Source organism: Triticum aestivum, chromosome 4D, assembly GCF_018294505.1.
Source record: "Triticum aestivum cultivar Chinese Spring chromosome 4D, IWGSC CS RefSeq v2.1, whole genome shotgun sequence".
In the NCBI taxonomy this organism is placed as follows: domain Eukaryota; kingdom Viridiplantae; phylum Streptophyta; class Magnoliopsida; order Poales; family Poaceae; genus Triticum; species Triticum aestivum.
In genome coordinates, this window is record NC_057805.1 from 512,529,148 (window position 1) to 512,542,416 (window position 13,269).

General features: G+C 40.0%; 1 protein-coding gene across 1 annotated transcript in view; it reads left to right on the top strand.

Annotated features, from left to right (window-relative positions):
* The first annotated feature begins 10,818 nt into the window (after window positions 1–10,818).
* Window positions 10,819–13,269, top strand: part of LOC123100745 (linamarin synthase 1) — a 4,701-nt gene continuing 2,250 nt past the window's right edge. The window contains exon 1 of the mRNA XM_044522626.1: window positions 10,819–11,365. Within this exon, the coding sequence (XP_044378561.1) occupies window positions 10,852–11,365 (514 nt within the window). The 5' untranslated portion in view covers window positions 10,819–10,851. The remainder of the gene's footprint in view (window positions 11,366–13,269) is intronic.

Sequence of the window (13,269 nt, forward strand, 5' to 3'; positions counted from 1 at the left end):
CGTTTTAGAAGTGGGGGAGAGGAAAACGAGAGGCCAATGGCGAATAATGTAATGCAAGAGATGAGAGTTTAATGGGTACTTGGTATGTCTTGACTTGTCGTAGATTTCCCCGGCAACGCCGCCAGAAATTCTTCCTGCTACTTCTTGAGCTTGCATTATTTTTTCCCATGAAGAGGAAAGGGTGATGTAGCAAAGTAGAGTAAGTATTTCCCTCAGTTTGAGAACCCAGGTATCAATCCAGTAGGAGGCAACGCACAAGTCACCGAATACCTGCACAAACAATCAAGCAACTTGCACCCAACGCGATAAAGGGGTTGTCAATCCCTTCACGGTTAGTTGCAAAAGTTAGATCTAATAGAGATAGATAAATGGTAAAGTAAATATTTTTGGTTTATAGATCGGCAAGTAAAATATTACAAAGGAAGTAAATAGGAAACTAAAGTTGTAGATCGGAAACTTATATGATGGAAAATAGACCCGGGGGCCATAGGTTTCACTAGAGGCTTCTCTCAAGATAGAAAATATTATGGTGGGTGAACAAATTACTACCGAGCAATTGATAGAAAAGCGCAAAGTTATGACGATATAGGCAATGATCATGAATATAGGCATCACGTCCGTGTCAAGTAGACCGAAACGGTGCTGCATCTACTACAATTACTCCACACATCGACCGCTATCAAACATGCATCTAGAGTATTAAGTTCATAAAGAACGGAGTAACGCATTAATCAAGATGACATGATGTAGAGGAATTAACTCAAGCAATATGATGAAAACCTCATCGTTTTATACTCGATGGCAACAATACAATACGTGCCTTGCTGCCCCTACTGTCACTGGGAAAGGCACCGCAAGATTGAACCCAAAGCTAAGCACTTCTCCCATTGCAAGAAAAAACAATCTAGTTGGCCAAACCAAATCAATAGTTCGAAGAGACTTGCAAAGATATCAAATCATGCATATAAGAATTCAGAGAAGATTCAAATAATATTCATAGATAAGCTGATCATAAATCCACAATTCATTGGATCTCGGCAAACACACCGCAAAAAAGTATTACATCGAATAGATCTCCAAGAACATCGAGGAGAACATGGTATTGAGAATCAAAGAGAGAGAAGAAGCCATCTATCTACTAGCTATGGAACCCTAGGTCTGCTGTAAACTACTCACGCTTCATCGGAAGGGCAATGGTGTTGATGTAGAAGCCCTCCGTGATCGAATCCCCCTCCGGCAGGACGCTGGAAAAGGCCCTTAGATGGGATCTCACAGGTACAAAAGGTTGCGGCAGTGGAAAAGTGTTTTCGTGGCTCTCTCTGTTGGTTTTGGGATATATAAGAATATATAGGTGAAGAAACTAGGTCGGTGGAGTCACGAGGGGTCCACAAGGGTGGGGGGCACGCCCTACCCCCCTGGGCGTGCCCTCCGTCCTTGTGGCTGCCTTGTGGCTTCTCTGACTTGCACTCCAAGTCCTCTGGATGTCTTCTGGTCCAAGAAAAATCATCGCAAAAGTTTTATTCCATTTGGTATTCCTTTTCTGTGAAACTCTAAAACAAGGAAAAAATAGGAACTGGCACTGGGCTCTAGGTTAATAGGTTAGTCCCAGAAATAATATAAAATAGCACATTAATGCATATAAAACATTCAAAACAGAATATAATATAGCATGGAACAATAAAAAATTATAGATACGTTGGAGACGTATCAAGCATCCCCAAGCTTAATTCCTGCTCGTCCTCGGGTAGGTAAATGATAAAAACAGAATTTTTGATGTGGAATGCTACCTAACATATTTATCCATGTAATTTTCTTTATTGTGGCATGAATGTTCAGATCCGTATGATTCAAAACAAAAGTTTAATATTGACATAAAAACAATAATACTTCAAGCATACTAACAAGGCAATTATGTCTTCTCAAAATAACATGGCCAAAGAAAGCTTATCCCTACAAAATCATATAGTCTGGCTATACTCCATCTTCATCACACAAAATATTTAAATCATGCACAACCCCGATCACAAGCCAAGCAATTGTTTCATACTTTTGATGCTCTCAAACTTTTTCAACTTTCACGCAATACATGAGCGTGAGCCATGGACATAGCACTATAGGTGGAATAGACGGTAGTTGTGGAGAAGACAAAAAGAAGGAGATAGTCTCACATCAACTAGGCGTATCAACGGGCTATGGAGATACCCAGCAATAGATATCAATGTAAGTGAGTAGGGATTGCCATGCAACGGATGCACTAGAGCTATAAGTTTATGAAAACTCAAAAAGAAACTAAGTGGGTGTGCATCCAACATTCTTGCTCACGAAGACCTAGGGCAATTTGAGGAAGCCCATCATTGGAATATACAAGCCAAGTTCTATAATGAAAAATTCCCACTAGTATATGAAAGTGACAATATAGGAGACTCTCTATCATGAAGATCATGGTGCTACTTTGAAGCACAAGTGTGGTAAAAGGATAGTAGCATTGCCCCTTCTCTCTTTACTCTCATTTTTTTATTTGGGCCTTCTCTCATTTTTTGGCCTCTTTTATTTCGTCCGGAGTCTCATCCCGACTTGTGGGGGAATCATAGTCTCCATCATCCTTTCCTCACATGGGATAATGCTCTAATAACGAAGATCATCACACTTTTATTTACTTACAACTCAAGAATTACAAGTCGATACTTAGAACAAAATATGACTCTATATGAATGCATCCGGTGGTGTCCCGGGATGTGCAATGAATCAAGAGTGACATGTATGAAAGAATTATGAACGGTGGCTTTGCCACAAATACGACGTCAACTACATGATCATGCAAAGCAATATGACAATGATGGAGCGTGTCATAATAAACGGAACGGTGGAAATTTGCATGGCAATATATCTCGGAATGGCTATGGAAATGCCATAATAGGTAGGTATGGTGGCTGTTTTGAGGAAGGTATATGGTGGGTTTATGGTACCGGCGAAAGTTGCGCATCACTAGAGAGGCTAGCAATGGTGGAAGGGTGAGAGTGCGTATAATCCATGGACTCAACATTAGTCAAGAACTCACATACTTATTGCAAAAATCTATTAGTTATCGAAAAGAAGTACAACGCGCATGCTCCTAGGGGGGTAGATTGGTAGGAAAAGACCATCGCTCGTCCCCGACCGCCACTCATAAGGAAGGCAATCAATAAATAAATCATGCTCCAACTTCATCACATAACAGTTCCCCATACGTGCATTCTATGGGAATCACAAACCTTAACACAAGTATTTCTCAAATTCACAATTACTCACTAGCATGACTCTAATATCACCATCTTCATATCTCAAAACAATCATAAGGAATCAAACTTCTCATAGTATTCAATGCACTTTATATGAAAGTTTTTATTATATCCCTCTTGGATGCCTATCATATTAACACTAAATTTATAACCAAAGCAAATTACCATGCTGTTTAGAGACTCCCAAAATAATATAAGTGAAGCACTAGAGCAATATTGCCTAGCTCAAAAGATATAAGTGAAGCACATAGAGTATTCTAATAAATCATGATTCATGCATGTATCTCTCAAAAGGTGTGTACAGCAAGGATGATTGTGGCAAAATAAAAAGCAAAGACTCAAATCATACAGGACGCTCCAAGCAAAACACATATCATGTGGTGAATAAAAATATAGCGCCAAGTAAAGTTACCGATAGACGAAGATGAAAGAGGGGATGCCTTCCGGGGCATCCCCAAGCTTAGGCTCTTGGTTGTCCTTGAATATTACCTTAGGGTGCCTTGGGCATCCCTAAGCTTAGGCTCTTTCCACTCCTTATTCCATAGTCCATCAAATCCTTACCCAAAACTTGAAAACTTCACAACACAAAACTCAACAGAAAATCTCATAAGCTCCGTTAGTATAAGAAAATAAATCACCAATTTTGGTACTGTTGTGAACTCATTCTTTATTTATATTGGTATAATATCTACTGTATTCCAACTTTTTCATGGTTCATACCCCCGATACTACCCATAGATTCATCAAAATAAGCAAACAACACATAGAAAACAGAATCTGTCAAAAACAGAACAGTCTGTAGTAATCTGTAACTCTCGAATACTTCTGTAACTCCAAAAATTCTGAAAAATTAAGACAACCTGGGAAATTTGTGTACCAATCAGGTTCAAAAAGAATAATATCAAAAGCACGCTTCTGTGATTATGAAAATTATTTTCCTGGGCGCAAAAGTTTCTGTTTCTCAGCAAGATCAAAACAACTATCACCGTAAGCTATCCTAAAGGTCTCACTTGGCACAAACACCAATTAAAACACAAAACCATATCTAACCAGAGGCTAGATGAATTATTTATTGCAAAACAGGAACAAAAAGCAAACAACAAAAATAGAATTGGGTTGCCTCCCAACAAGCGCTATTGTTTAACGCCCTTAGCTAGGCATTGATAATTTCAATGATGCTCACATAAAAGAGAAGACTTGAAGCACAAAGAGAGAATCATAAAACACGTGACAAACACATCTAAGTCTAACATACTTCCTATGCATAGGCATTTTATAAGAAAACAAATTATCAAGGCAAGCAAAAACTAGCATATGCAAGGAAGAAGAAAGAGACGATAGCAATCTCAACATGAAGAGAGGTAATTTAGTAACATGAAATTTTCTACAACCATATTTTCCCCTCTCATAATAATTACATGTAGGATCATAAGCAAATTCAACAATATAGCCATCACAAAACATGTTCTCACCACGATCCACATGCATGCCAAGTTGACACTCTTCCAAAATAGTGGGATCAACATTAACTAAAGTCATGACCTCTCCAAACCCACTTTTATAAAAAAAATCATAAGATTGAACATTCTCCAAATATGTGGGATCTAAAGTTGACACTCTTCCAAACCCACTTTCAATATTATTGCAAACATATTCATCATGAGGTAAAATAAAATTTCAAGATCATACAAAGAATCACCCCAATCATGATCATTGCAACAAGTAGTAGACATAGCAAAATTAGCATCCCCAAGCTTATATTTTTTAATATCATTAACACAATTGACATTAATATAATTTATAATAAATCATTGCAATCATGCTTTTTATTCAAGGAGCTATCGTGAATCACTTCATAAATTTCTTCATCACAATTTTCAGATTCATGAATTTCAAGCAAAACCTCATAAAGATAATCTAGTGCACTCAACTCACTAGCAATTGGTTCATCATAATTGGATCTCTTAAAAAGATTAGCAAGTGGATGAGGATCCATAAACTTTTAGCAAGCGAAGATGCAAGCAAAAGGAAGGCACATGGTAACACAAGCAAACATAAGATCGAATGAAAGAAGGGCTAAGAAAAAGGCAAATCTTTTCGAAAATCGTTTTAGAAGTGGGGGAGAGGAAAACAAGAGGCGAATGGCGAATAATCTAATGCAAGAGATGAGAGTTTATGATGGGTACTTGGTATGTCTTGACTTGTCGTAGATTTCCCCGGCAACGGCGCCAGAAATTCTTCCTGCTACTTCTTGAGCTTGCGTTGGTTTTTCCCTTGAAGAGGAAAGGGTGATGCAGCAAAGTAGAGTAAGTATTTCCCTCAGTTTGAGAACCAAGGTATCGAATACCTGCACAAACAGTCAAACAACTTGCACCCAACGCGATAAAGGGGTTGTCAATCCCTTCACGGTTACTTGCAAAAGTGAGATCTAATAGAGATAGGTAAATGGTAAAGTAAATATTTTTGGTATTTTTGGTTTATAGATCGGAAAGTAAAATATTGCAAAGGAAGTAAATAGGAAACTAAAGTTGTAGATCGGAGGATGGAAAATAGACCCGGGGGCCATAGGTTTCACTAGAGGCGTCTCTCAAGATAGAAAATATTACAGTGGGTGAACAAATTACTGTCGAGCAATTGATAGAAAAGCATAAAGTTATGATGATATCTAAGGCAATGATCATGAATATAGGCATCAAGTAGACCGAAACGATTCTGCATCTACTACTGTTACTCCACACATCGACCGCTATCCAACATGCATCTAGAGTGTTAAGGTCATAAAGAACGGAGTAACGCATTAAGCAAAATGACATGATGTAGAGGAATTAACTCAAGCAATATGATGAAAACCCCATCTTTTTATCCTCGATGGCAACAATACAATATGTTCCTTGCTGCCCCTACTGTCATTGGGAAAGGACACCGCAAGATTGAACCCAAAGCTAAGCACTTCTCCCATCGCAAGAAAAACCAATCTAGTTGGCCAAACCAAATCGGTAGTTCGAAGAGACTTATAAATATATCAAATCATGCATATAAGAATTCAGAGAAGATTCAAATAATATTCATAGATAAGCTGATCATAAATCCACAATTCATCGGATCTCGGCAAACACACCGCAAAAAAGTATTACATCGAATAGATCTCCAAGAACATCAAGGAGAACATGGTATTGAGAATCAAAGAGAGAGAAGAAGCCATCTTGCTACTAGCTATGGACCCATAGGTCTGTGGTAAACTACTCACGCTTCATCGGAAGGGCAATGGTGTTGATGTAGAAGCCCTCCGTGATCGAATCCCCCTACGGCAGGACGCTGGAAAGGCCCCTAGATGGGATCTCACGGGTACAGAAGGTTGCGGCGGTGGAAAAGTGTTTTCGTGGCTCTCTCTGTTGGTTTTGGGATATATGAGAATATATAGGCGAAGAAACTAGGTCGGTGGAGTCACGGGGGCCCCACAAGGGTGGGGCGCGCCCTACCCCCCTGGGCGCGCCTTTTGTCCTTGTGGCCGCCTCGTGGCTTCTCTGACTTGCACTCCAAGTCCTCTGGGTTTTTTTCTGGTCCAAGAAAAACATCGCGAAAGTTTTATTCCGTTTGGACTCCGTTTGGTATTCCTTTTCTGCGAAACTCTAAAACAAGGAAAAAAACAGAAACTGTCACTGGGCTCTAGGTTAATAGGTTAGTCCCAAAAATAATATAAAATAGCATATAAATGCATATAAAATATCCAAAACAGATAATATAATAGCATGGAACAATCAAAAAGTATAGATACGTTGGAGACGTATCACTGCCATGGTCCACCCATTAAAAACTACAGTATAAACTTTAACATTTGCCATGGTCTAGGAATTAAAAGTATTATATGATAGTTTAGGGACCAATCTGACAAATCAAACTCGGTAGAAAAGGCGATACATACAGATATTTGAGGTGGATAATGTGGTAATAGTTGTATATGCACACATCTTAGGTGTGCATGTTGCAGGGGTGGGTTATATCATGAACTGGTAACGTACACCCTGATTCTCGTCTGACGTGTCGCACCTATGTGTTGTATGATGTGAGCGCGCATACAGGACTGTTCACCCTCCAAGGAACTTCCGCGTGAGGAGTGTGAGTTGAGGCACACCCTTTATTTTATCCTTGACTTTTTTCACCATGTCAATGCAAATATTTCCTCAACCGAAATACATAGTGCACAATTTTCCCTCCTACTATATCACATTATTTTGGCTAGAAAAATTTACTAAAACAATGAGAAAATCTTGAAAACTATTCATCTAGAATTCACAAGCTACCCTATATCTTAAGATGTAAAAGAGTCAACAAAAATGGTAACACAAAAAATAAGAATTAGAGCCAATGTATTCATCTGCTCTCTCCCTCACTTCCCCATCTTAGAAAATCTAGATTGAAAAAGGGATGCATGACAATCCCTTTCGGAATATCATTTCATTTAATATTCCATGATCAAAACTAGACTTGCCTCATACAATATCAATTGGCACCTTGACTTAATTATGGAACGTAAATTTGAATCTAGCCAACGCATCAATGCCTCCGCCTCTGCCTAGGTGTTTCATCTTCTTACGCCACCAGCATTTTACTCGCCGCCACTATCTAGGCCAGACAACACCGGAGTCGGCAGACTATAGCAGCTGTCCAAGGGAAGCCAGTCGTTCTCGTCCTCGGCCACGGTCTGTTGCTGCAGAGGTACGTCGCTTTACTCAGTAGCAGCTCTATTCACCGGTAGCAATATCCATGGTCGTATGGCGTCCTATGGAAGGGTGTTGTATGAGCTGCTCTTTTTTGCAATAGGTATCCCGATTAATATATTGTACTTGGCAAATTGATAGAGATGCTCAACATATCTAATGATGTGATGTACTTGCTTGTATCTAATGATGTGATGTACTTGCATTATTCAGCAACTACCAACTACATGAGTTGGAGATATTATTATATTTCGCCATTATTCTACTCATTTTTGCAGAAAATGACTTAGATCCATTAGAAAGGGCGTGCATATTGCGCGAACATATGCCCGGATTCCCGTTTGGATGTCGCTTCCTACGCGTCGTTCATCCTGCAAGCAACTTTTGCTCGAGGAGTGTGAGCTGAGGCACACTTTACTTTATCCCTTGACTCTTTTCACCAGTTCACACAAATATCATTGCAAATATATCCTCAACCAAAATACACAATGGACTAGTTTGGGTCCTACTATATCACATAATTCTCACTAGGAAAAATAACTAAAACCATGGGCAAATCTGGAACACTATTCATCTGCAATTCATCTGCTACCCTATCTCCTAAGATGTAAGAACACAAAAAGTAAGAAGAATTAGATCCAAAGTGGTAAGCCTCTCTCTCCCATATTTCCCCTTCTTAAAAAATCAGGATTCAAAAAGGTTATCCATGTCAATCCCTTTCAAAATATCAATTCATTTTCCATGATCAAAACTAGACTTGCCACATATTACTAATGCTAATTGCCACCTTGAGTTAATTAGGGAACCTAATTTTGAATATATGCATCTTATTGTGAGGAAAAAACTGGAATATCCATGCGGTAAAAAAAACCATAGGGGTCATTGATTGGTCGCCACTCTAATAAGAAATATGGAAGTTGAAAAACACAGCCAAAAGGGACCACACACAAAATGGTTAGGTGTCGTCTATGTAAAATTCACATGAACATCTATTGCAATTAAGATTTACTAAGGCCGGTCACAATGGGAAGTATCATATACTAGTAATATGCATATGATACTAGTGTATGATACTACTTCCACAATGCATAGTGAAGCTTGGTATCTTATTTGCATCATTTATTGTCATGCATGACACATACTAGTACATCATTTAATATGATACGGTATCATATCATGATCCTCAATCCTCTCTCTTCTCATTTAATTGTGTGCCACCTCAACAAAAACGCCTAGTTGGCAAGCATGATACTAGCTATGATACTCCCATTGTAAACGACCTAAAGGAGGTAGACATAGTCTTGGCATTAAAACTACGACATTCACTTTAACATTTAATACATTAATCTATCATGGTTCAACCATTAATAACTACCATATACAGTTAAACATTTGCCATGGTCTAGGTATTAAAAGTACCACACAAAATTTCAAGCACTAGTCTGCAAATCAGGCTCGGTAGAAAAGGCTATACATACACAATATTTGGGGAGAGGTGGATAAGGTGGTCAAATCTGTATATGCACACATGTGGGGGTTAAGTTGGTCTTCACATAGGTTTTCAAACTGTCAAACATAACTTTTGGGCTAACATCAACCCCCATGTACCTGCGGATGAAAACAAATTAAGGGTTCAAAAAGTTGTCAGGACATCACATATATCTAACACGCACAAAAGGTATGGTGTTGCCAACATTAACTTACTGTTGTTGCCACTGTTTTCATGACAAGATGAAAACATTTTTTTGATTTATTTCCACTACCCATGCCCCCCCCCCCCCTATAGAATAACAATACAAAAAGGTTCATGTAAAACCATGTAAACTATGGGTTATGTTGGCGAGCTTTGTGTTTGTGGCCTTTCCATATGGGTGCTTGTATACACGAGAACTTCTGCTTCTGACTTTGTGATATATGTTGAGGAATGTTGCATTTAATGTTTCAGTGCTTGTGACATGGGGGTTGTGAGATATATGAATTGCTATGTATGTTTAATTGGCAGGCTAATTGCGAAACAAATTAAAAAAAATTCTGACAAAAGCTTTGCTAAGTGTAACACTAGGCAAAAGGCATGTATGTTGAGTGCTACACTCGGCAAAAGGTGCCATGTTGGTTACTCATGGGAGTATTTATCATATGCCTGGCAGTGACACTCAGCAAAGACGGCCATGTGGCTTGCCCTAGAAGCCCGCCAGTCGTCCGAAAGCTGAGTGCCATGTGTAATTTATTTTTTATGGAAAATTTTAATCGGTTGTTGAGAACTAACCTATGATTGGATGGTTAGGAAGATGGTTGGTGCACGAAGAATCAAACTCATTCTTTTAGTGGGAGGCAACATTCCCATAGACAGTGATGTGCCTATAATGACTTCCTCAATATCAAGACGAGCCGGCTCGGTCTCACAAAGGTTGAAGGTGCTCATGGTGGTAGAGTGTGTGTCCACACATTTATAGCGATGAGTGTATATTTTCAGACACAAAAAAAGTGAATATGCATGTACGTGAGCGCTTGCTGTAATTGTGTTTTAAAAGAAAATCGGTTGTTGGTGAGATTTTGGGTGCAACTTGGATTGGGCTTGCAGTTTTTCCTTTTTTTTTACGGCTATGAACGTTGCAGTTGCATGGTACTCCCTCCGTAAAAAAATATAAGTATGGTGCTCTAAACGCTCTAATATTTCTTTATGAAGGAAGTACAAGCAGAGTTGTTGATGCTTTGACGAAAGAGGCGATGTCAGTCTCAGTCTCCGTCATGCTTACAACCTCGAACTTATTCTTTATAAAAGCCAGCTAACTGCACAGACTTTCCACACGACACAACACGGAGGATCCACAGAAGCAAGCAAAGGAGAGAAAAACATGGCGTCGTCGCAGCCGGCCAAGGCCAAGCCGCACGTCCTGCTCATCCCCTACCCGGCTCAAGGCCATGTGAACCCGTTGCTGAGGCTGGCCAAGGCCCTGCACATGCGCTCCTTCCACATCACCTTCGTCCACACCGAGCACAACCATCGCCGCCTCCTCCGGTCCCGCGGGCCAGGCGCCGTCGAGGAGGTCCCTGGCTTCCGATTCGAGACAATTCCTGACGGGCTCCCGCCGGCAGACCTCGATGCCACCCAGGACATCTGGATGCTCTGTGAGGCCACGAGGCGGACGTGTCCGGGGCCTGTCAGGGAGCTCATCGAGAGGCTCAGCCACACCGAGGGCGTCCCGCCGGTGACCTGCGTCATCGCCGATGGCGCCATGGGGTTCGTGGTGCACGTGGCCAAGGAGTTGATGCTGCCAGCCTATCTGTTCTTCACGACCAGTGCATGTGGGCTCTTGGCATATCTCAACTTTGATCAGCTTGTCAAGAGAGGCTACGTGCCATTCAAAGGTAAAATGAGTTTACTCCACTCGTTCTATTGTACTCCCTCCTTCCTAAAATATAAGGTGCACATTAACTTTTTTGGTCTTCATTGCACAACTTCACTATGATTTTCACATATTATATGCCTACAAAATTATTATAAAGACATATGAAATAAAATTGTTTTTCAAGACAAATACAATGATACTATTGATACATGTTCAATCCATGTATTTTGGTACATATTAATGGTCAAAGTCATGCATCACAGACGGTGAAAAGTCAAGCACGCCTTATATTTTGGAAAGGAGGGAGTAATTACTTGTCTTAGATTTGTCTAGATACGAATACATCTAGACACGTGTAATTTGGGACGGAGGTAATAATTTCTAACCGTAAGTCCAAACGATATCACACAGTCGTACGGACAACTCAGCTTGCAGTTGACATCTACCACTAGTTATAGTGGGAATATAAACGTCATTTAATGATCACTACAGTTAACAAAATGAATGAATTCAACAACATTTGATTTCATGGCTCTCTTTCCGGAACGATCAACATAAGGGGGTCGATTTGACAGTTGCCAAAAAATGATTCACATCAATCGATTCATTCTTTCTAGCGGCCCTCCTCTGGCTTTGTTCTTCTTCTTCCTGCTGCTGCTGCCAATTGATGTCGGCCTAACCGCATGCTGTCGTCACCTACACTTGGTGCCTCTGCCACACACACACACCTTGCCCAGCATGAGCCACATCCTCTGCCGTCCTGCCGCCACCGCCAGCTATCCTTCTAAACCCCGACGCAAGCCAGAGACCTCCTCGTAACCCTCGGACCTGAACCCATCAACCTCTGACTTCTCCCTTCATCGGCGACGCCGCTGGCGCATAGTCTGTGGCTCCGGGTTGGCTCTGCCTCGCAGGAGTCCACATGCCCGCTGCTGCTCGCCACTTTGCCTTCAAACATAACTCGTTCCCTCTCGAAATCTAGATTTTTCCTTGGAGATAGTCCGGTCTCTAAGTAGTGTAGGTGACAAACTTTGTGAAATCTTCTGGAATAACCACTGCATATTGATGTCATATGAGGCTGTCATGCCAAGTTTCATGTTTTTCAGACTTCATTTGCATTTAAAAAATAAAGACCAGTAAACTCCATATTTGGGGCCGAGTCCTAACACCAAGATGTTTCGAATCCCTTTCATATTCTTGGATAAGGCTTAAACATAGGCTAAAGAACACAAGTAGGATTTTTCAAGCCAATTATGCCATTTTTCCGTGCAATTATAGTTTAAATTCAAATTATACACATTAAATGCCTAAAAATGCATTAAATTGCTATAAAAGGAAATAAAAAGGGGGAAAAGAAAGAAAGAAAGATCAATCATGTAGAAAATAAAAGAACATAAAATGCAGAAAAAGGAAATAAATAATGTACAAAAAATATGAAAGAAAATAAGGGAGTAGAAAAAGGGAAAAGAAAAAGCATTTTCCCAGTGCCACGTGGAAGGAACTCGGTAAAGCATCCGTTTGTCGAGAGCCATGTGGCAGGAACTCGACAAAGGTGCGATTTGTCGAGTGTCATCATTTTTCCTAGTGTTTTCTTCATGGAACTCGGTAAATTTCATGTTTTCCTAGTACCAATAAAATGCACTCGACAAACATTTGGCACTAGGCCAAATTCTAGTTTTTAGTAGTGCAAGTATGGTATTATAGAGGGTGCAAATTCGAAAAAATTTAAGAATGGGTTTAAAATCAAATACTGGCCATGGTGTTAAAATGAACTTTTTCCTAACTAATAGAGCAATGTCATTTGAATCTCACTTGGCATCACCTAGTGAATGCCCCACTACCTTTTAGTCATCATGATAGTAATTAGTTGTATCTTGGTCCAAGCCTTAGTTGCATATGATATAAATGCATAAGGTCATGTTT